Genomic DNA, 25,847 nt, shown 5'->3' with positions numbered 1-25,847 from the left:
ATTTATGTAAGTTTTCCTAAAAAATTGGACACATCATGAATTTTTAATTTTTAAATTTTCGAAGGCTTTCAAACGAGTCCCTTTGAACTTTAAAGTATCTAAACTGAACCCAACATTGTTTTTCGAGGTTGAATGAAGTGCACTTTTTTACCAAAATAGAAACCTTACTAGCAACTTTTATTTGCACACAACATTTCTTTTACCGACGGTATTTAAGACACAATCAATTTTTAATAAAGATTAATTATGCAATCTAATTGATTAAACCTCCTAATTACCCTTTTTAGCAATATATTTAAATTATTACCTAACATAATAATATTCTACAAATTGACTATTATATATTATATAGAGTGAATTTTAGGTTTAGCAAACATAAAATAGTCATGTTTGCATAATTGCGCTTCATAGCAAACTTTATATTTGTTATGAAACATTAGATTTGTATAAATCGTTGGCAGGCCTCTCGTTTGTATAAAAGCACAGCGATTGTATATGTATATCGGTTAGATAATTGTATATATGTAACTACTATGTACATGTATCAATGATTGTGTTTGTATATCTGCATAAAATTTGAATCTGTATACAATTGAATCGAAATAAAACATTTGTATATCAAATCTCTCTCTCGCATTATACAACACAATAGAGATTGTAACTTGTATAATATGTGTTTGTATAAAGCGAGAAAGAGAGAAAGGCAAAAGAGAACTGGTAGGGTAAGATCTGTATTTATATAATTATAAGTGTATATGACGAAAATATATGTGTTTGTATTTGTGTATACAGTTTTCTCTCGCTTTATACAAACACAAACACAATTTATACATTTGTGTTTGTATAAAGTGAGAGACGCGAGGGAGAGTGGCGAGCGAGATTCTCTGGGGAGAGACGCAAATGACAAGTGTTTGCTACGATTACAATTAAATGAAACTGTGGTTATAACATTTAATTTGAATTAATAGTTTGCTATTTTATATAATTTTCCCTATTATATACAATACTATGCAAATATTGGTTATATAATATACAATGAACATATACATAATGTATATACATTATATAACCATATATAAGAGGTATGTACATATTTTATACACTGCTATATTTTATATGTATACTCTATTTATACATTAATTATTCACTGGGTTGTGTGAAAATTGATAATTATTCTTCACCGCTTCTTGAATTTGAATTTTCTTTAGCTTTTTGGTTGTTTGAGATTATCTTTTTTGGATGTGATTTTTCCTTATTCTTTTTCTTGGCATTGGAGATCCATTTCTTCTACTTTGTATCGTTGAGCCACAATAATTGCTATAGGAGTTGAGGATCGAAAAAAATTATTTTGAATTCAGCTGATATAAGAGAAATCAAATAAACAAGTGACCAATCATGTTAAACAAAAAAGTTAGCTAAGTGGCCATAAACTATTTATTCCGCTGGTACATATACGTAAAAGTCTGTCGGCTAAATATTAACTTAAAAAACTGAAAATTAATCATATCACGAATTTTTTATCATAAGGTTTTCAAAACTGTTGTTCTATCGAAAAAAAAAAATGTTGTTCGAAATTGGGCCGCTTGGAACCTTACAAGTTACAAACAACTTTCATTTGCACATAACATTGCTTTTCACATGTATCACTGTATATATATTCGATATATATATATATGAAATACAAGTGATATATTTTTGTGTATCTCATGTGTAAGTGATTTTATAAACACATGTGTCATAATATATATAAAGCTAAGTGTTAAAAACATACTAAAATCTTTTCTTTTTTTTAAGTTTTAAATCCAAATTTTTAAGTTTTAAATCCAAATTATTGGGAGTGTGAGAAACATATCTCAATTTAGTCTGGACCAAATACGTGTATACACACACTCAGGTGCATCTGGGTCTTGAATTTTCATCCACTTAATTTTTTTTAATTTTGTTGACATGTTTTTTAAAAATATTTTTCAATTAATTTTTAAAAGCCTAAACTCACCCCTTCTTCTTCAACATCTCTCAACTATTTTTCTTCATTTCTTGATCACCTCTATTGCATATATTAATTTTTAAATCTCCTTTTTAGAGTATTTCTAAAGCTCTTGTCGCTGCAGCTTTTGGCTTTTGGGTTTTTTTAATGGGTTATTGGAAATTACTTAGAGCTTGTTTGGATTGACTTAACAGTTGGTCAAGCCTATTTTAAAATTATTTTTAGCTTTTAAAAGTGTTTGACAAGGTTAAAAATAATTCAAAATAAGTTTTAAATGACTTTTAAAAAGTTTTTTAAAAAATCAAAAGTTGATCTCCCCTACTTTCTAATTTTTTGACTTAAAAGTCATTTAAGTTTGATTTTTTTTTTTATAAGTTATTTTTCTTAAGTCAATCCAAACAAGCTCTTAGTCCTATTTGTACTAACAATTCATGTGGTAATTTTTCTGTAAAAAAGAGAGTGTAATTCACACATCATTGTATATTATTTGAGGTGTATTTTTCAAACTCAAACTTATGAATAATAGTTTAGATATGTTTCTCACACTTCTAATAATTCAGCTATGAAATTGAAAAAAAAAAATTTAATTATGTTTTTAACGCTTCGCTCTTATAAAAACATTGACATATATAGATGTGACACATAAGTGATACGTAGTGTGTATGTTTGACATATGATATAGAGGAATATATGTATCTTTTAAGCAGCGATTAGTGTATTTGCATGCTTCAAACAGTCCTCGAATCCCCTTTTATTAACGTGAAAATAAAATTATTTTATGATCCTAGTAGACCAAAGACCCAAAAAAATTCAATAAATAATGTAAATTGTGTTTACTATTCAATAGAAAAAATTAGACTATCGCATTATGATTTATGAGTATCAAGTAGCCTGTTTGAATGTGAACCTATAATTCATAAAGATTACTCTTTAAAAAAAAAAAGTTGTTTAAATTCGTGCTTTTAATCTCTGAACTGTCAACAAAATCTAATTTCAGTGTGTGTATTTGGTAAATTATATGTATTAATTGGAATGTGCATCTTTGATCTGGTATTCGTGAATTGTCATAAAATCCAATTAATGAATTATTACATGTTATATTTGAATAATTGTGCATGTTAGATTTGAATCATTACTTCATATTTAAGAATAATTTAGTAATGAATATAATCTAGATATTGAAAAAAGATAAATGGGGTTGGGGTAGGAAAATGAAAAATGAAACCTTCACCAACATAGTGATAAAAAAATCAAAATCACTTATTTAAATTATTTAAAGTTAAATATGTCTAGTAAAATATTATAAAGATAAATCATAATTTTTCGACAGGGTAATGTTAAATGGCTAGAAAATTTGGTCAGAATTTGGCCAGAAATTTAAAAAATCTTTAATATCTTTTTTATTTTAAAATAAACTAATCTTTTTTCCATTTTTAATTAAAAGATATTAAAGTGAAAAGAATAAAAATATTCAAAAAAATAAAATAACATAGATAAAATATCATTCTAGCCGAAAGGATTTTTCCTTTCAATAATACAGGAATCAAATGTTTAATCATTCCCATCAACAGATGTTCCTTTTAAGAGAAGAAAGGAATCGATGTTGAGGAATTTGAATAAATGCTAATGGCTGATTTCCATACATTAATTAAAGGACAAACTACTTAAGTACATAATATTACTTTATCTATTCTCAATATTTCCCTACTTTTTTATTAAAATATAAAAATTCTTTATTTCCCCCAATTCAACTTAATCGGATACTTTATTATTTGGAAGCCAAATCAGACCTTTCCCATTCCCTAATTTTCGCCCTCAATCTCTCCCATTACAATTTCAGTTATCAAATTCAAATAATTTTAAATTTCAAAAGAATCCTATCACTATTCAACCGGATTCAGAGTTCAAATTAGGTTTTCTCATCTTCTCTATTGGGATTTTTGCCTTTTATTTTTTCTTTTATCGTGTATCAATCGTTTTGGCTCTTGCATTATGCATCTAACATCTAACAAATCTCTAATTTTTGATTCAGAAGATCTTAACAGTAAAGAATTGAGTTCTAAAAGGTTGCATGACCCAATAGTCATGGCAAATCAAAGCTCTAGCAAGAGAAAATCGGTAAAAGAAGTACATGCATATACTTCAAAAGATCTGAAAACCCCAAAGAAAAGGGGTAGAAAGGTTGTCCCTCCCATTAATCGACCAACATTACCCATGGTATGCAATTTTTATCATATATGTATCCCCTGTTTTTTTTTTTAATATGATGATAAATAATTTCTTATTTTTTTTATCAAGTATCCTCTCTGAATTATGCAGTTGTTTTCCAGATACATTAATTTTTTGCGAATTTGTTTATTAACTGTTATTGCATCAAAAGTGAAGAGAACTGTATCGAAGTTAAGTACTCAAATCACATTTACTTTGTAGGTTGTTTTTTGTCACTGTATATAAGGAATAATTGAATTTGTGTACCTCTTATGTTTTCTTATGTTTTGTTGTTATTTAGTATCAAATGAAATGAACATTATTGTATCTAAGATACTTGCTTAATTCACAATTTGGCATCTAGGTTGGTTTTGGTACTGTGTATCATAGTCAATGATAATACTCTATATGATACTTAAAAGAATAAAAATGGTTATGAGAACTGATTGGGCATCAATGGAGGCGTACAAAGACAAGGAAACTAGTGAACTGTTGGGTCCACAACAGTCGTTTGAGTTGGAATATGCTAAAGACATTATGCAACAACAAAACGATAGCCTGTTAGTATTGTAAAATAATTTATTTACTTACACATTTAATTCTCTTTTTTAATGTATCTATTTTTTGTTTGCAGTGATTGTGGAATGTATGTAGTTGTTTTTGCTGAATACTTGAGCGACGAAATCAACATTCCATCTATTAGTTTTCGGAGTGACTATCTTCGCAATAGATATGCAACACTGTTATGGAAGTATGGTATGGCAAGTTCAAGGCGGGATATGTTAGCGATAATGATGATCCTACAAGACCGAAGAGTGGCTACACTACACCAACAGAAGGTGGAATGATTAATGTAGAATAGTTATGTTTTATTGTATTGAAGATATGTTAATTAGTATTTTGTAATATTCTTCCCGTTTCAACACAATTATTCTAAGTAATTATTAATTTGAAGACTATTTTTTTATCAAAAATTGTATTTCAATTTTAATTATTGTTCCAATATATATAGTTTATTATATAGTATCTTGTTACAAATTGTATCTTATACACCAATACTGTTGATACAATATAACCATCAAATACAGAATATCTGATACTATATAGATTCTACACTTGGTAAACAACAACTAATTTTCAATTTATTTAGTATCTATTAACATGTGGTAGCCTTGATGTAAATCACAACATATGATACTATATTATTATCAGATACACAATATCCATAAAATTATTATGCATATGATACACATTTTATTATCAAATAACAAATTTGTGTATATGTTACAGTTGGTACAAAACAATTAAGTTTCAATATATTTAGTATCCTTTAACAGGTTGAATCTTGTAACATAGATTTAAATCATAACAACTAACAATTTTTTATTATTAGATACAAAATATAGTTGAACTATTACGTATATGATACTAAATAAATTATCAAATAACTTAATTGTTATATACCCCAACACATGATACAATATGTTTTACACTAGGTGTAAAACAATTCAATATATTTAGTATCAAGTGGTTATGTTGTTGTAAAGCTTTTAGGTACTAACCATGAAATCAACATTGATAATATCTTATTAGCAAATTCAAAATATCTAGAAAATTAGTACACATGAAGCATAAAAATTCTTGAATCAAACTTTTACTGTTTTTTCGAAGAACAGGGAGAAGGTTTCACAATTTGAAATTTAAAAATTATAATTCAGTTAAAGGTTTATGAACAACTGATTGGTTGAAGGAAGAAACGTACGCGTGATTTGTGGGAGTCAATTATAATTTCCGTTTTAATCCCTTATTTAACGCATTAAACTGATAACAACAACTTAATAATTTAAGTATCCGCCCTTTATTAATTAAAGTATCCGCCTGCAATATTATGTATCTGAAAGACACTAAAAAAAGGGATTTTTGGTAATTAATGAAAGAGTAGGAAGTAATTTCTTTCTTATACTATGTGATTTGCCTAATTTTTACTAAATTAAAATAGACAAACTATAAAAATGAAATTATAGATCAGAAAAGGCCCAAAGTCGATCCTCATCTTTAAATCTAGTTATTTTTGTTCTTTCATATGGAGCACTAATAATTTTTAATATTTATGATATTAGTGTACTTTCAATCTCTTCCTAACTAAAGGTTAACTTTTAAAGAATGTTCTTTGTGCCCACATTCTCGGTATATTATAACAAAAATAATTTTTGACGGTAATAAATATACACATTAATAAAGAATACTAAAACTTCTATGAGCATTAATTAATTAACTGTCATTGAATTCAATGTCCCTATAGGCTTTAGAGACATTTTCAAAGAGTGTTGTTGATTGCGACTAAAAATACATAGTTACTGGTAATTAATTAGCTATTGTCACTAAAAATACATATTTAGTGGGAACTTATAAGTTATCGCTAATTAATTGTCACTAAAAATCATTTTTAATTTAATGATTACAATTAAGGACTTAAATAAAATTAGTAGAAACTTAACAAAGATGAGAGGTGATTTAGACTGTTTTCTGAATTTCAAAATGGATAAAGAGGAATGGCAGATACTGGAGATCTGTTTATTAGTTGTAAAGTTGGAATTAATAGGTTAAATAATGTGCATTGCATGGCCGCATGCAGCTTTATATTTTCAACTGTATCCTAAATTACGATCTACTCTGACTCATAAAAGAATATTTATGTGAACTAACATTAGGTACACAAAAAGGAACATCGTACGAAAAATACAATCAAAGCAAGTAGTAATATGACAACAATTAAAGCTCATAATACTATTTTTTTTTTGTTAATAAATAAGAACAAAAAAGAGATGAGATTACGATAAAGTTGTCATAGTACAACTTGCTTTAATTTAACAATGATAATTTCACTGTCCAACCCAGAGAGTAGTGACATCTCCTTTCTCTAATCATTGCCCATTGGCCAACAAAGAAAGGGCAAAATGAGTAGTGATAGTAGAAAAAAATAACACCAAAATGGCCTGGTCTCTATCTCTTAAAAAAAAATAAAAATTCAGCGGCAATAAACATATTAAAAAAGAATGCTAAAATCTTTATCGACATTAATTAAGTATTATTAGATTCAATGTCGCTAAAGGCTTTTGAGACATATACAAAGAGTGTTAATTGCAGCTAAAAGTATATATTTAGAGGCAATTAAAAATTTATTGTCACTAAAGATCATTTTTGTTATAGTAACACATGCAAAAGAGTAAATGTAGTGTGATGGAACTTTTTTTATTTTTTTTGGAGTTGAGCGATCCAAAAAAAAAAAAACGTTTTGCTATAAATTTTTTGATTTTTTTAATTTCAGAATTTTCAAAAAGTTGAAAAATCACAAAAAGGTGTTTTAATTTTTTTTACTTTAAATTATACTCATAAAAAGAGCCAAAAATAACTTCAATTGTATTCATGACTGAACATAACTTGGACCAATTTTCAAATATCATTTTTTAATTTAAAATTAAAGACTATTTTAAATAGGAAAAACAATCTAACTAGGCATACATCATTACCATATATACTAATTTTACCTCTACTTTTAAAAAATTACATATATTACAACTTTTAATATTTTATACCATATATTTTAAAGATACAATCATAGAACCCACATCCCTTAAAATTAGGATTGATTAATTATCTTTATATTTAAATTCCACATTTAATGTTTTAATAACAACCAATCTCCAACCCTATCAATGTCTCCCCCACCCCAGCTAATTAACGTTTAGTCAAGATTTTTACTCCTGAAATTGTTTCTGCCGCAATCAACCAAAAGTCATGTATAAGTTATTCATCACCTTCTTGTTTCTTACCCTCTTTAAATTAAATGTACCAATGCATATATAATTAATTTATAACTTTTCGTTTTCAAATTGTTACTAACCGAAGATCGCATCAATGACAGAGGCGAATAAGAGGTTGATAGGCACAATTGGAGGAGTGTTCATGTCGAATTTTCGGTAGATCTGACGGAGGTCAGTTGGATCTAAGTGTAGCGAGCAATGAGCAACATCGACAAATTAAGAAGTGAAGCAAACACCGCCACAGTGAGATGCTCTAACCAACCATGAACGTAATTGGAAAGTTTCAATAAGTGGAGATTTACACATGTTTTTGACATGTTATTGATGTATCTGACACATAATTGAGATACGATTATATGTATCTAGCTTTTATCAATGTATCTTATTAAGTATGCATCTATCTAATCTTTCTTGGGTATTAGTTTTGAATATTTTCTTTGGATTAATGATATGACAGATACTCTACAGTCGTGATTTGTTCCTAAATTCATGTGTTTCCGTTACATTCCATAGTTAGATACACATAATTAGATGTATCTGCTTACCAATATGTATTCGAGATACACGTTTTTTTATATAACATATAACTAACATAAACACCATAGTGTAAAACCTAAATTACCTTCTATCCCTATTATTTTTGTAATTACATAAATCCCATATTTTTTAGGCATTTCGGATACATAATTAAGGATCGGGATACATTATTGTTGATACATTATGTATCAATCTGTTGCACTTATTAAGGGAAAAAAAAGCTAAAAAATCAAATTAAGATCTCATAGTATATATCCATTTGTTGCCCTAATTAAGGCGAAAAAAGAGCTAAAAATCAAATTAAGATCCCATAAATTAGGTTATTCCATTCCAAATTATTGTCAAGAATTTAAAATCCTATAGTGTAACAAACCAAAAAATTCAAAAATTAAATTTCTTCTTCTTGTTCATCGTTCTCTCTGTTTCATAAAAACTTTTGTCAAAATTTTGGATAAGCAAGGTGAGTTATGAAGGATACAAAAGTGATGGATTTGTTGTTGGACAAACGATTTCTTTTGTGAATCTTCAAGTTCATTGAATATCCTTTCGATTTTGATTCAAAGATTGTCGAAAATTTTGAGGTGCAAAATTCTTCTCCAGTTCATTGAAGATCCTTTCCCGTTTTGATTCAAAATTGTTGAAAATTTTGAGTTTCAAAATTATTCTCCTAGTTCATTGAAGATTCTTTTAATTTTGATTAAAAATTATAGAAAATTTTGAGAAGATACATCATGAAGATCCTTTCAATTTAAATTGATAAGTGTTGTATTTCTACTAGATACATTAAATAAGAAAGTGTTGCCCATAAGATTTTAGGTTTGAGATCGATACATTATTATTTGGTAATTGTTATGTATCAGATACATTTAGTATAAATTTGAATTTACGTATCATAACTAAAAATTAGTGCATGATACATTATTATTTATGTATCTTATTTTGTTTGAGATCATGAAGATCCTTTCAATTTAAATTGATTAGTGTTGTATTTCTACTAGATATATTAAATAAGAAAGTGTTGCCCATAAGATTTTAAGTTTGAGATCGATACATTATTGTTTGGTAATTGTTATGTATCAGATATATTTAGTATAAATTTGAATTTACGTATCATAACTAAAAAATTAATGTATGATACATTATTATTTATGTATCTTATTTTGTTTGAGAAATACTATATTTTAAAATAAAAAAAATACAGTATACATGTAATTGTTTCAAAATAGCTTCTTTTTTGTGTGTGATAAATAACAGAAAGTTTATGTATCAAGTATATTTCTATTGAACATGATAAACACTAATGAAAGATTCAACAACATTAGAGTTATGTATCAATACCTTACATATGAACATTATACATTGCATAAAACAAAGGTTATTGTAGCAGTGATGTATCAGATCAATGATAACACTAACAAAGACTAATTTAAGACTCAAAATAAACGAGATACATTAAAAATATGTATCTTTGATAGTGATGACCGTGCTATGGTAGATCCAACTTTTTTCTTCTTATTTTTGGACGTTTTTCAATAGTAGAAACATTAAAAGAAAATAAATATTTTTCAAGAAAATTTTTCAACGACAATATGATTAACTAAAATTGCAAAGGTTCAATAAGATTTCAATTAGGGCAGGGGGTGGAGGTAATTTATTTTTAATTTTTTAGATGAAAAATTAAAAAATAATAATAAAAGAAATCAAAAATTGAAGTGATGGAAAGAAATCTACCTCTTGAATAATTTGAAATCATTAATTGAAAATAGAAAAGCTTTGAAATTCAAAAATAGATTAATTGATAAACTTGAGAGAGACACCTTCTGAAAATCAAAATGAATTTGAAATTTGTAACTGCTAAATAAGTGGAGAGAATTTAGGAATAAAATGGAGTGAAATGGGGAGTGGGAAACATGGGTGTAGGCTGAAAATAGGAGTGAAATATTTATGTATCCGGAAGATTTTATGAATTGGGGGAATTAAGGGATTTTTGAATTTTTTTAAAATGGTAGGGATAAATGGATATTAAGGTAAGTGAATGTGTGTATATAAGTAATTTTTCCTTAAAAAATTGATACTTGATACATCAAATTAATACTAGATACATGAAATTAATACTAGATATCGTACAATCATGTATCTAAGTGTTTATTTTATTGGATACATCACATATTGATAATAGATACATCAAATTAGTGAATTTATTATTTTAAGAGTAACAAGTTGAAATTAATCAAATTTTATAACCAAGATATACATGTTTTTATCTTTTATTAATAATATTAATGAATTTATTATTTCAAAGAGTAATAAAATAAAATTAATTAAACATAAGTATACTCCTTGATTTCCTCCTTATATTAAGGGATTTGATTAATATTTCAAGAATTAATTAAACATGTATCTCGATTTTTATAACCGTGGGATACATGTATCTTGTGAGTAATGATACATGTTTCCAAAGGAAGAAATATGGTATAAGAAGTAATTTTCAAAACTATCGTGAAATCTAGTAATTAGAATTTAAACTAGTGAAATTTATGTAGTTTGCCTTTTTTTTTTCTCCAAATTTCACAACACGGTCAACCCACTTAAAATCTCTAAACTTCTTTAAACTTGGCGAAAATATGTTTTTTGAAACAGAATTGTCATTTAAATTTTTAAAGAAAATTTAAAATTCTTTATTAATTTTTAAAGACTTAACAATTCTTTCCGAATTTAAAGATCAAGGTAAGGGTTCAAAGGATACTTAATAGAAGGTTTAAGCACTTAAAAATGTCCACAAACATGTAGTTAATGGTGTGTTTCTCGAACGTACGTAGGAGGCCATATCTTGATTATGGAATTTTCGAGATGACTTTTTAAAAGAATATAATATCCTTTATATAGACATGAGTTCTCCATGATTCAAGGGCCATTAATGTTGTATTTCTCGAACGTACGTAGGAGGCCATATCTTGATCTATATCCCATGTATTTATGGAATTTTCGAGATGACTTTTTAAATAATTATAATATCTTTTATATAGACATGAGATCTCTTTGATTCAAGGGTCGTTAATGGCATATTTCTCGAACGTACGTACTACGTAGGAGGTCATATCTTGATCTCTTTAATATCCATGGATTTATGAAATTTTCGAAATGTCTTTTCAAAGGAATGTAATATTTTTTATATAGACATGAATTAAGGTTTAGAATAAAATAACTTCCAAAAAAACTAATTGAAATATATCTCATTCTATAAAATCCTACGAAATTTCGATGTCTACCATACATTTGAAAGGTTTTATATGGTTTTGAACAATTGCAAAGTTTTCAGTTGGATAAAATTGTTTCAATACATAATATATTAATTAGTCCATTATTTTACTAGGAATGTGCAGTAGTTCGTACATCACCTTTTTGGGTCCAACTTTCTGTCTCTATGTGAAACAGAGTTGTGCATGTATAAGGGATATTTATACGTTTATCATGAGTAGCTAAGGAGCGGACAAAGACGAATTCAAAATTTTAATTTTATAGATTTTAAATTTTATGACAATGATTTCAAATATTGATAATTGAATTCAAAATTTAATACTGATACATTTATTCAAAGCTTTTATCTGGATTATATTTATCCCACATAATTGATTCTATTTTAAATACTCTCCATTTTAAAATAGATGATATTTTAGAATAAGTAATGTTTTACATAAATAATAAAATACTAATGATATTCTTTTTTATCATCAAGAACTTATTAAAGAATCACATTTTTTAAATGTATATATACAAAATAAGTTAGTAAAATTATGTTCTACTTTTTAAGAATAAGTAATTTTTTAAGAGATATATTCAAATTTAAAACTCCAATTATTTTTTTTATACAGATATAATAATAAAGACTGACTTGTCATAAAAGATGCTTTAACATTTCAAGTCATCGTGATATTATTTAATATGGCTATGGAGTTAAACAAGTCCACCAAAATACCATTAATGCTTTAATCTTGTCTCTATCTCTACATGCAAAAGCATAAAATGCAAATAACTTGCATGGGCAATTAAACAATAGAATTATACTTCATCCAATTTAATTTACGCGGTATTATTTAATTGAAAATAATGTACATTATTCGAAGTCTTGATTTATGAGTCAACATGAGGACTATTTCATAATATTATCACAACATATCATATATTAATATTATATCATTAAGGACTATTTCATATAATCTATAACACTCTTCGGATTATGTATGATACAATTACAATATATCATGAATATACTATTATGGTAGTATCAGAGGCGGCTCTAATAAATCAGTGGTCTAAAGCCAAATCTGAATGGAGGTCTTAAATTCGAATATATATTTTTTATAAAGTTTATTATAGCCAATTATTTAATATTTCTTGAGATATAGTATTCATAATTTGTCAAACTTCTATTACTTCTTTACTCTTTTATGAAATGTTTTTATTTTCTACAAGTAATACTCGATATTTTTTTAAAAAAAATACTTATAACCTATAACCTATTATTTTTTTTTAAAAATGAGGCCCTTCAAATTTGGGGGCCTAAGGCAATCACGTTTTTTTCAAAGCTGTAGAGCCGCCCCTGGGTAGCACTAAGGTTTCCTTCGTTCATTTATTTATAAAGTTGCCCATTCCTTAATGATATCATAACAATATATTCATATATTATGATATCATAATAATATATTCATATAATGCTATAGTATCATTAAGGTTTCCTACCTTCATTCATGTACAACTAATTCATTTCTCAATGATATCATCACAACATATCATATAGCAACACAGTATCACTAATGAATGAGTAATTTTGTAAATAAATTAGTGAATTTATTTATTTTTTTAAAATTTTGATTAACCTAAAAGTAGTTAGTTAATATTTTTATTTTTATATTTTATTTTTGTTTTTGTTAAAAAATATGTTTTATTTATTAAGTGTGTTAAGTTCAAATATGACAAGTAAAAATGAATAAACGAGATAATAAATGAGAAAAAACATAAAAGTAAGAATGAAAATAATAAATGAGAAGGGGACAAAATTAATTACAATAAGACAAAATTAATAAATGATTTGACAAAAATAATACATTGAAATACAAAAACAATAAATGAAAAGATAAAAAAGAAGAACAAAAGGAGCATTGGTCTGTGGCTCTGTGCAAACTAAAGGGCATCTGGGATAAATACTTTTGGCCGTCTGGACATTTTTAAATTACTCCCTCCGTCCACAATTGTTTGTCAAGGTAAGGTCATGCACATCTTTCAAGAAAAATTTAATACAAGGTGTAATTTGACTAATATAACTCTACAATACCAAGAATACCAAAAGTCCACATAACTTTTCAATTGAACTACACTATCATTAAGGGCAAAATTGGAAAAAAGTGACTAATTATTTCTTGATTGTTTAAATTAACAATTAATCTTGAACATTTATTTTTAGTATACCTGCCAAATAATTGTGGACGGAAGGAGTAATATGGAAGGAGGCTATTTTGCAATAGTTTAATTTTAAGGTGTATTTTGTACTCCCTCCGCTTTATATTAATTGATCATTATACTAAATATAGTTGTCTCATATTAGTTGATCATTTTATTAAATCAAGAACACATTAATTATTTTTTTCCTATATTATCCTTGCAATTAATTCTTTTTAAATATATTCACATTTATTTGTAGAATTTTCAAGAATTTTTTAAAAAAGTGAATTAATAAAATCATCTTTTTAATTATAATTTTTAAATATCATGCAAAATGAAAAGTGATCGATTAATATGGAATAGTGGGAATATAGTTTTCCCTAAAAAGTATGATCATGTGTATCCTGTAAACTGTAAAGGTACCAAGAGTTTTTGTTGCCAGCTTATAATTATACCCCATATTTGATTCCATCTTAATTAATAAAGACTGGACTTATAATAACAGATGGTTTAACTTTTTAAGTCATCCTGATATTATTTAATAAATATATCCATAGAATTAAATATTAATTAGTCCACCAAAGTGGCCTTATCACTGTCTCTACATACAACAAAAGCATAAACCTCAAACAACTTGCATGGGCAATTAAACAACACAATTATTCCCAATTCAGTTTTTTTTTTAATTAAAAGCAATTCAATTTAATTTATGTCGTATAATTTATCTATAAATCATGAAAGTTTTCGAAATGTTAATTGAATTTTTTGTCATTCATTAAAAATCTCTGTAGTGGACAAAATTGTTATTTACTATTTTCCTCAAATAATTTTCATTTCATTTTTTAGCTATTGAATATTTTCCTTTTTTGAATGTGTAAAATGTTATTATATATTTAAGACCTTAGAATTGATTACATTTTTTACTGTATATAAATTCTTTCTTTCGGTATTTAAATAGATGACACAATTATATTATTTTTAACATTGCTCCTAATATTGATTTTCATAATAAGAAAATAAAGTATATGAAATTAGCAAAAAGAAAAAGTAACCCTGGCGGCTGATTCGGAATTGGTATTTTCAACCTTTTTCATTTTTTTTTTTGTTTGATTATCCCTCTTCTCCTTTTTATTTTTATTTTTGGCAAAGTTCTCACTTACTATTTCAATTTTTTTTTTAATTCTAATTTTGACTTTAACGAAACTGAATCTAAAGTAAAAACTTGAACAAAAATATTTATTTCTATATATACATATACTTCTAGAATCTGCCCACTTTATTTATATTTTTACTTAAACATTATAGTTAATATAGTTTTTTTTTTTAAAAAAAGAGCAAAAACTAATAGAAAGATGATTGTAAAATTAACTAAACAAAGGAGTATATTAGCGAAGGCAACTTATAGATGATAATAATGCTTGCAAAATTAACTAAACAATATAGACAATTATTTCAAAGTACTCAATTAGAAAGCTCTCTCCTTTTTAAAATTATTTATTGTGTTTCTCTTGACATGTTTCTTAAAAATATATTAATTAGAAAGAGACTATGATTACTTTGTTTCTATTTACATTTTAAGATATATATTTTCTTTATTATATATTTACTCTATTTATATGAAATCGTACATTATAGGTAGAATATTGAATAGAGTTTTGTACGCCTTACTTTGGTATATTTGACTCTCTTTTTCATCATTTAGGTTTCAGACTAACTTATAAAAAGTGAAACGGAAAATTTAATGTTAAAGTGCTTTTAATATATGACATTTTTTCTATAACAAACTAATTAATAAGGAAATAGTGTCAAACAAAGTGCATGTAATAGGGGAGTTTCTTTAAACATGTTATTGTGCTGTTTAGCTAAAGCCTTATCCCAAAATGATCGCTTCAAAAATTAAGACAAAATTAGTAATTATTTCCGATTATAATCTTTTACATGCCCTGTTCATTTTTATTTTTCACGTTTCGCATTTTGTGAGTCAAACTACTTTGATCAACATTCTAAGATGTATTTTTTTTTCATTATATTAATAATTTATAGCTTTTTTATATAGTTTTTAAATATCTAAAATTCAAATTTAAAATATTGAATTAATCTAATTCAATTAAGCTCCAAAATTTAGTCAAATTGACTCTTGTATAACGGAATACGACAATTAAAATTGAGCGAAAAGAATATTAAAAAACTATTTTTTCTTAATAGTACTCATTCTCAAGGAATATCTAATAAATAAAAGTAATTTATTTGTAAACTATATATTATATTTATTGTTTTTTCTTAATGAATGTGAATTGAAGTGACCATTAAAATAGAAGGAAGGTAGTAAAAAGGTAAAATGAAAAAAATATTACTAATTTTTCTTGTATTAAGTTTTAAAGATGGTTCTAACTTTTTAAGTAATAATTTAATAAGTCCGCCAAAGTGGCCTTGTTTCTGTTTCACATGCAAAAGCATTAAAAGCAAAAGCTTGCATGGGCAACTAAACAACAGAATTATATATACTCCACCCAATTTCAATTAATAGGATACTTATATTTTAACTGAATATGAAGGTTCAGATGAAAAGTATTTTTTGTGTCGCGATTTATGTGGTGATACTAAATTGAGTACAATTTTTAAAAAGAAATATTTTTAAAAATTATAATTAAAAACAAGTTATAAACATTGATACTAGTCTATTAATAAATTAACTCATTAAGAATTTAGAATCTAGTCTATTTATAGGCGACTAATTAATTCTAAGAAAATATTGTCAAACAAAGTGTATGTAAAAGGGGAGTAAGATTATTTTAACATGTAATTTAATTACATACTTCTTCCGTCTCTATTTACTTGTCAAATTTTAACTTGACACACTTACTAAGAAAATAATTATTGGTACAGTGAGTTTATCATTTTAGCCCTATTAATAATTGATAGGATTCCAAACATATTTACTCACTATATTTTTTGAAGACATTAACTCAATGTTAATAAATTGAGGGTAATAATAAAAAGAAGATTATTCTTCCTTTGATTTGTCAAAAAAATGACAAGTAAAAAGACAAAATAAGTTAGAAAATATTTGACAAGTAAATAGGAGCGGAGTCCCAAAATAGGCCTTATAGGCTATATATATTATGACAATCACAAAGCAAACAATCCACATAAATCTCATTCTCCTTCTTCTTCTTCTTCTTCACACTAAAACAAACATATTTTCTTGAGAAAATTAAATGGATGGTCAAGTAGAGCACAAAACAATAGCTGTTAATGGAATAAACATGCATTTTGTTGAAATAGGTCAAGGCCCTATAGTCCTCTTCATTCATGGCTTCCCAGAATGTTGGTACTCATGGAGACACCAAATGTCATTCATGGCTAAACAAGGTTACCGCGCAGTGGCTCCGGATTTACGTGGCTACGGAGACACCACGGGTGCACCTAATGATGATTGTAACAAGTTCACAACCCTAGATATTGTTGGTGACTTAGTGGAGCTGTTGAATAATATTGCACCACAAGAGGAGAAAGTGTTTGTTGTGGGACATGATTGGGGTGCTGTTGTTTCATGGGCTTTGTGTTTGTATAGACCTGATAAAGTTAAGGCATTTGTGTGTTTGAGTGTGGCTTTTAATCCTAGGAACCCTGTCAAGAAACCACTTGAGACTTTGCGTAAGGTTTATGGAGATGACTACTATGTTGTTAGATTTCAGGTGCGATCCTTCATTTCATCTATTTTTATCTTAATGATTGTGTATCTTATATTAAATTGGTTATGAATCGAACAAATTTATCATAGTAAGATTGATTTGTTTCACAGATTTCCGATTGTGTTGATATATTTTTTCTAGCAAGAGATTTAATTATTTGATCCAACAAAAATGGTTTTAGATTGATAATAGAGATATACTTCATTACATTAGTAAAGTATATATATATATGTCAATGAGTTTTGAAGTTGAATTGGAATAGTACTGATTGTGCGATTGATATTTTTGTTAGCTATATGTTGAATCTATTTGTATTTTTGTTTCGATTAATAAGTTGTTACAATTTGATCCATAATTTCATGAGTTTGAGGAAAATTGGATGGAGGGCCATTAATTGGAGGAAAATTTAGTACTCCTTTTTGTTTTTTTTGGTTTCCCACCCGGTGTTCGGTACTCACATTGGAATCCGACTAAATTCGGATTCGCGCCAGAAAGTCCCACATTAGAGGTAAAACACTCCCTAACAAAGACGAAATCCTTCCACCACAACCCTTGTTGGTATACTCCTATTTGTTTATTACAAAGAAAAGTATAAATACTACTACTAGCTTGATGGTATATACCCAGTGGCGGAGGGAGGATTTTCATCAAGGGGGTTCAAAAAAAATTAATCACGTAAATAATATCCATAGATAAACGGGTCGAATCGGATATAAACGGGTCGGATTAAACGGTTGAATCAAGAAGAAAAGGATTTTTTAATATTTGACTTTATAATTAGGGATTAAACTAATAAATCCTAAATTCCCAATCAGCATTTTAATTTTTTGGAACTAAAAATCGTTTTCTGATTGCATTATTATTTTAAAAAATAAATTAAAACGCTTAATATAAGCTGGTAAAAGAAATGCCTCTGCCCGGATTCGAACACGCGACCTCGTGCGCAGTAGAGCGAATTCTTGAACCCCAACGCCACTGAGCTACGCCTTTGGTGTATGTTCAGGGGGTTCAATAGTATATATATACACATATATTAAAAATTTAATCTTATATATATAGTGTAATTTTTCGACGAAGGGGGTTCGGATGAACCCCCTTCGTCCAACGTAGATCTGCCCCTGTATATACCTGGAGTGTAGCAGTGAAAAAACTGAGGGAACTGTTGTACTTTAAGCTTTTGCTTTTTAAAAACGTCTACTACTTTTTAGATTAATTAATAACTAATTAGTAAGTAGAATATGAAAACAAATTTTCTTGTACTGTTTGAACCACAGTTTGAATCGAATTTGATTACTCCCTATGACCGAAAGTAGGAAGAAAAGAAACCTACAAATTTTATGGGTGTTTCATCATGTTTCATTTCATTTGTAGGCGTTTGAAATTAATTTTTGCTTGATTTTTGAAGATTAGCAGAGTTGAACTCCCGAATTTTTTTATGGTCAAACTCATATATCTTATATGACAAATAATTAAATTGACCAATAAACATGAATTAATCATTTAATTTTCTTATATTGGTTAAATATAGTACTTTCAAGGCTATTAATAATAGGAAGAATAATATTATTTATGTATTGAATTTGTGAAATGACCAGTATTAATTACCATCTATTTTTAATAAGGACAACATATAAATAGAAACGGATGAAATATTAAGAAACACCTATTTTTAATAAAAATAACATGTAAATAGAAACGGAGGAAGTTGATAGATTGAAACAAAGAAAGTAATTCTCGAAAAACGAAAAATATTATATAAATTGAAATAAAAAAAAATAGTACTAAATTAAATGTTATATAACTTGAGTGTAGCAGTTGAAACAAAGAAAAGAAAAGAAAAAGGAAACTGTTTGTAAAAGACCTATATTCCGATAATACTAGAACCTTTGTACTTGAAGTTTTTGCTTTATCGAAATGATCTTTTACGGAGCACTTTTTAGATTAACGAATAGAGTATGAAATCTTATTTAAAAAATTCTCTTTCGAGAACATTCATTTTTTAACATACAGTAAATTAATTGATTAATTAGCAGTTTGTTTGATTATTTTATATATTGTTATTAGGAACCTGGAGTAATAGAAGGTGAATTTGAGGAGCTGGGTATCAAGAATGTTGTGAAGAAATTCCTAACATATAGAACCCCAGGTCCACTTTACTTGAAGAAAGGCAAACCATTTGAAGATACTTCTTCTACTGATGAATTGCCTGGTTGGTTATCTGACGAAGATATTGATTTCTATACCAACAAATATCAACAAATTGGCTTCACTGGAGCATTGAACTATTATCGATCAATAGACCGGTAACACCATACTTTAATTGAACTTTTATTTTATCAAACAATAGTTAAAACACAACACACGAAGAAGACTAGAAGATTCATATTTGGATTGTGAATAATTAATATTGCAGAAATTGGGAGGTTACAGCAGCATGGACAGGAGCTAAAATACAAGTACCAGTGAAATTCATTGTAGGTGATCTTGACATTACTTACAATGCTCCTGGTGCCAAGGATTATTTACACAAAGGAGGTTTCAAAAAACTGGTGCCACTCTTGGAGGATGTTGTGGTATTACAAGGTGTTGGGCATTTTATACACCAGGAAAAGCCTAAAGAAATTAATGAACATATTTACAACTACATTAGCAAAATTTCATCCTCTAAAAATCACTCCAACATCTGTGCTATTCTCTAGATCACTTAATTATTTTCCCTGCTTCAACTCATGTACTACTATTATTTTGTTTGATTGGTGTGCAAATAATGGTGATTGATTAACCAGATGTGAGCTTCGGTTTGTTGTTCTTTATTGGAGTTGGAGTTTCTTGCACTTTTCTTGCAACTAATAATGATTCTTTTCTTCCAATTCTTGAGAAAATATTAAGCAGTGAGTTTCTTGTGCTTTATCAAGAAAAAATCATGCATAAATTAAGGCACAGAGGAAACGTAACTAATTATTCCTTTTAAGTAATACGGACACCAGTATATGATTCACATGGAAAAGCCAAGAGGAGAAAATACAAACTAATATCTTCTTACTTTCTTAGTAGTACAAAAGTTGGAAAGACATCATTTGAAAAGAACAACATTAAAGTGCTCATCTTCTACGCAGAGGCGAAGCTAAGTGGGGGTTCGTGGGAACGAACGAACCCAGTAGCTTTTCCGTAGATCCTATATTTATACTAGAAAATTAAATAAATAATATGTATATTAACTTGTGAATCTCTAACAAAATTGATTGAAAGTATGTAAATGATTTCCACTTTTTCTAAAAGAAATTTAGAACCCCCAAACTTCTAATCCTAGCTCCTCCTCTGCTTCTACGGGATATTCACAAATTGAATAGAAGAAATAATCTGTGTTAAAATGAAGATCTTTTGGGTAAAACTGAAGATTTCTTATAAGATAGAAGACAAAATTTAAAACAAGTTTGTAAAAGGCACGTAACTAACGATATGAGCAAAATGGGCAAGAACCTTTTGCGTGAGTTAAGAAACAAGTTAAGAGTCCAATAACTCTTACTTGTGGAAGTATATGTATACCAACTTTTTCTCATCTTGTATTTGCTCCACTTCACCAACTTTATACACTTTATAAATTAAAGCAGTTCAACTCTAAAGAATGATCATCTAAAGAAAAAAAAAAAGTTCAAGTAGAGGGACAGAAAGAGTGAGATGGAGAAGGTTGAACACAAGACAATGCGAGTGAATGGGATAAACATGCACATTGCAGAAATGGGTCAAGGCCCAATAGTTCTATTCCTTCATGGCTTCCCGGAACTATGGTACTCGTGGCGCCACCAAATGCCGTTCATGGCAGCTCACGGCTATCGTGTGGTGGCCCCGGACTTCCGAGGTTTTGGAGATACCACGGGAGCACCCAAAGGTGACTTCACGAAGTTCACCACCCTCCATGTTGTTGGTGACCTTGTGGAACTCCTTAACATCATTGCCCCTGACCAGAAGGTGTTTCTAGTTGGCCATGACTGGGGAGCTATGATTGCTTGGGCTATGTGTTTGTATAGACCAGATAAGATCAAGGCCCTTGTGAATATGAGTGTGCCATTCTTCCCAAGAAACCCCATTATAAGGCCCATTGTAGCTCTGCGCGCTATTTATGGAGATGAATACTACATTATAAGATTCCAGGTTTATATCATCTTCTTCTTTTTTCTCTCCATCTAAATTGAATACTTGATTTGGCTATTGATGGTCTAGTTAATCAACCTTTCATACTAATATAATTGTGAAGGAGCCAGGAGAAATAGAAGAGGAGTTTGCTCAAATAGGAACCAAGACAGTATTGGAGAAGATGCTGACTATCCGAGACCCTGAACCATTAAAGTTGCCTAAAGGAAAGCCATTTGACGACTCTCCAGTCATATTACCCCCTTGGCTCACTGAAAAGGATGTTGATTACTATGCTACCAAATATGAGCACACTGGCTTCACTGGTGGATTGAATTATTACAGAGCACTTGATCTGTAAGTTCCTACCTTTATTATCTATGATAGAGTTACCACTAGCTACTCACCTCATAATTGATTCGTCTTATTCTTGAAATGCAGAGACTGGGAACTGACAGCACCGTGGACGGGGGCAAAAATAGAAGTACCAGTTAAGTTCATAGTGGGAGATTTGGACCTAACTTATAATTCAGCAGGAGTCAAGTTTTATATCAACAAGGGTGGGTTAAAGAAAAATGTACCTTTGCTAGAAGATGTGGTTATCTTGAAAGGGGTAGCACATTTTCTTCAACAAGAAAAGCCTGATGAAGTTAACGAACACATCCATGTCTTCTTCCAGAGCTTTTCTTCCTCTGAAACTTCTGCACTTTGATATTCCTTTGAAGTTACACAAAACCAGAAAATGGAGTTGTACAAGAATCATTTCATATGCTTTAATAAATTCTAGTATCAACGCCATGTATCTTTTTCCAAATAGTATCAACTATCACCTAACCTAAATAAAGTTGGTTTCCAATTCCCATTCAGAATGTCTTTTTCTTTACTGCCAAAACTTGAAAGGTAGGAATAGAAAGAAACAGTATACTCCCTCCGTTTCATTTTACTTGAAACAAAATTTTCATTTTTACTTGTCCATTTTAGCAAATTAAGAGAAATTTATTATTTTCTTCCAATATTTACCCTTATCATTAAGTAAATATATAAAAAAATTGAAACAGATGGAGTATATATATATATAAACACTAAAACAAAGACACTAAACTTGAGGGGGGAAGTAATACACAGAAATCGACATTGTTGATTAAGCTCTGCTGAAACCAGATGCTCTTATACAAATACCAGTGGGATACTAAAAACAATAATCAAAAGAATCTGATTGCATTCACACAAGGAATTTTTCACCTAAAAAGGGTACAGATAAGCATATCACTGAAGAAAAATCAAGCATCTATTTCAACTTGTAAATTTATTTGAAAGATACAAGTTGGTGGATTTATTATTGTACAACATATCTGGGTAATCATGGGAGGGAAAATTAAGAATATCCACAAACAAGTGGTTCAAGTATACAACAAACAAAAAAAGATAACTTATAGTGAATCACTGCTGTTTTAATTTGCTCCTGGGCGTCTTCCAACATCAAAGTGCACATCCAGGAGGCCTGTTATGCCAGCATCAATCTTTTGACCAACCTTAACAGGACCAACTCCTTTGGGAGTCCCTACAGAAATTCAGCAAATCGAAACATTGAGTCAACTAACTGTAACAAGAATTGTATTACTTGAACAAGAACGTTTTAATGTTCCCAACAAACAAGGTGAACTTGCTGAAATTTAGAAACAGATCTCGATAAGTAACAGAATTAATTGCTCAGTGAAATATAGAAAACAATGGGTTGGGTTACCAAATTAGTTATTAACAGAACCAGTTTGCAGCATTCTTTTAGAAAAAAGATTAGTGTAAACCAAATCAGTTTCCTTTGTTTCTCAATTTATACACAAACATTGAGCCTTTAAGTAAATTATTAAAGAACAGCCAATGGAGGGAAGCCAAGAGAGATCCAATAACGTAGCAGACCAACAAAAACACGCTCCTCTTCTCAAAATCAGACACATATATATCAAGAAAACACCAAGCTCACAGCAGAAGAAGCCTAATGACCTCAGTTTATTAATCCAGACCTAACAATTGCAAATGTTTCAATGACTTCTTAATTATAATAAACTGCAATGAGAAAAGAAAAAGAACTTATGCTGAAGGCTATTTATCAATTGAACAAAGAAGTAACATGAATCGTCTTACCAGTTAAAATAACATCTCCCTGGAGAAGAGTCATGATAGAACTTATGTGGCTAATCAAATATGGGATCTTAAATATCATATCTCTTGTTGAGCCTTTTTGCCGAAGTTCTCCATCAACCTGCAGAGTAGCAGATCATTGATCAGCTGCAGTTGTGAAGACCAACATCAAGCAGGCAACAAGAAAAAATTATCACCTTCAGCCACAATTCTATGTCATGGGGATCTGGCACCGTCGACAGTGGTAACTGCAAGAAAAAAAAGGAAAGATGACCATCAAATAATCTCAACAATGACATATAAAACCGTCTAAATGTAAGGGAAAAACAAAGAGAAAATGATAACCAACAGATGGCAGCCAAAACTTCTTACAACTGAGCTGATAGGAGTGAATGTGTCTTGGCCCTTAGCAACAGTCCATGGCAGGCCTGCAGACTGTCAGTTTGAATTGGTAAAAGTTGGTATCGTCATCCTTGAGAATGACAATGAAGGTCAAACAGTAATAATTGAAGAACAGAAATAAATAACACAAATGGACATTGGTATACAAAGTATATGATGTAAAGGAATGCAAACCTTTGCAGTAGCTTGGATCTCCCTCGCAGTCATATCCAAACCAAGTGCATAGCCTGAAACACAGAATGTTCAACCACCTGATTATAGTTCACATATTTATTGGGACAAACAATATAATGCAGGCTCAGAAGAAAAGTGAATGGATGAATATTGTCTAAAGAACTGAGACACAGAAAGAGGAAAAACAATCCCCAAATAAAATAACCTTGTTTTGTTGTTGCACTGCTTCCATTTTTTAAAACAAAAAGGGTATCCCACAAAATCGATCGACATAGCTTAATAAGCTACTTGAATAACTCTAAATAAACTTATTTCCAGCAAAAAAGTAGATTAAAGTTGAAAGCAGACAAGTGAACCTTAGTATTTACCTAAGCCAAGGACCAGCAACCCAAAATTGTTCAGGTGGAATTCAGTGAGGTCTTAAATCTATTGCCCAAGAAGTGGCTGTGCTACCCACACAGCTTGGCTGATGTTCACAATGATCACAAATGTCATGGCAAGCCTCAACTTGATTTTGTGCTCAAATAGAAACAACAAAAACTCTCAAAAGCAGCCAATGTTCTGCAACATTCTGTGGCATGGGGTGGAATGTGAAAATTCTCCGACAAAACAGAAACAGGAAATAAGCAAGCAAACAAAATTGAATCCAGATTAATTACTTCTAATCTATTTCAATCAAAGCCTTGCTGCCCAATAATCTACTTCGTGTAACTTGAGCCTCGAAAATCATTTATTGTAGCCTGTCATTATAGTATTCAAAAATAGCACGTGCCTGCCATGGGTTTACTTGGGCAGCCCCTAACGACCTTACTCTGCCTAATGACTCGACGCTGGTATCTAATTTATTGTATTAGTGATACCATGGTTGAGCAATAGTTCCTAAATTGTCCACAATGTCACTTAGACACGTACTTCCTTAAATGGCCAATGCGCTTGTCCCTGGACGGATCAATCAGTTGTCCCTGTACAGACTATACGCTCGTCCCTGGACAGGCCATACAATCGTTCCTGTAACATGTGATACAATCTTCTATACATGATCATACTTGGATGGGCAATACGATCATTTAAGATGAAATAAAAAAAAGTAACTGTCTGATCACTAGGTAAAGAGCTACTCTCTCATTCTCTAAGACATGGCTCAGCAACTATTGCATAAATAAAGGAGCTACTTTCCCACTTCTAAGATAGGACTCCATTTTTGACTCAACTACCACCAACCAAAGTAGTAGCTAGTTGAACTCTTAGACCACTATATACAAAAGCTCTCAGCTCGCTGCAAAGGCATTCCAACAGAGGACATCTCCTAGC

The 25,847-nt window shown here is 29.2% G+C and overlaps 3 protein-coding genes across 3 annotated transcripts in view; 2 read left to right on the top strand and 1 right to left on the bottom strand.

Moving 5' to 3' along the window:
- The first annotated feature begins 17,154 nt into the window (after window positions 1–17,154).
- LOC125853814 (uncharacterized) lies at window positions 17,155–20,545 on the top strand. Its single transcript, XM_049533568.1, has 3 exons — window positions 17,155–17,693; window positions 19,755–19,993; window positions 20,104–20,545. Exons 1-3 carry the CDS (start codon window positions 17,214–17,216, stop codon window positions 20,387–20,389), a joined length of 1,005 nt encoding a protein of 334 aa, XP_049389525.1. The 5' UTR covers window positions 17,155–17,213; the 3' UTR covers window positions 20,390–20,545.
- Window positions 20,546–21,276: 731 nt separating this feature from the next.
- On the top strand, window positions 21,277–22,830 carry LOC125853816 (uncharacterized). Its single transcript, XM_049533572.1, has 3 exons — window positions 21,277–21,842; window positions 21,946–22,178; window positions 22,263–22,830. The coding sequence occupies exons 1-3, from the start codon at window positions 21,369–21,371 to the stop codon at window positions 22,531–22,533; spliced, it is 978 nt and encodes a 325-aa protein (XP_049389529.1). The 5' UTR covers window positions 21,277–21,368; the 3' UTR covers window positions 22,534–22,830.
- Window positions 22,831–23,091: 261 nt separating this feature from the next.
- Window positions 23,092–25,847, bottom strand: part of LOC125853830 (probable acylpyruvase FAHD1, mitochondrial) — a 7,685-nt gene continuing 4,929 nt past the window's right edge. The window contains exons 3-7 of the mRNA XM_049533581.1: window positions 24,537–24,589; window positions 24,333–24,395; window positions 24,158–24,208; window positions 23,964–24,081; window positions 23,092–23,382 (exon numbers count right to left, since the gene is read on the bottom strand). Coding sequence (XP_049389538.1) covers window positions 23,273–23,382; window positions 23,964–24,081; window positions 24,158–24,208; window positions 24,333–24,395; window positions 24,537–24,589 — 395 coding nt within the window. The 3' untranslated portion in view covers window positions 23,092–23,272. The remainder of the gene's footprint in view (window positions 23,383–23,963; window positions 24,082–24,157; window positions 24,209–24,332; window positions 24,396–24,536; window positions 24,590–25,847) is intronic.

Source organism: Solanum stenotomum, chromosome 1, assembly GCF_019186545.1.
Source record: "Solanum stenotomum isolate F172 chromosome 1, ASM1918654v1, whole genome shotgun sequence".
In the NCBI taxonomy this organism is placed as follows: Eukaryota; Viridiplantae; Streptophyta; class Magnoliopsida; order Solanales; family Solanaceae; genus Solanum; species Solanum stenotomum.
This window is presented reverse-complemented; position numbering and strand designations above follow the sequence as displayed.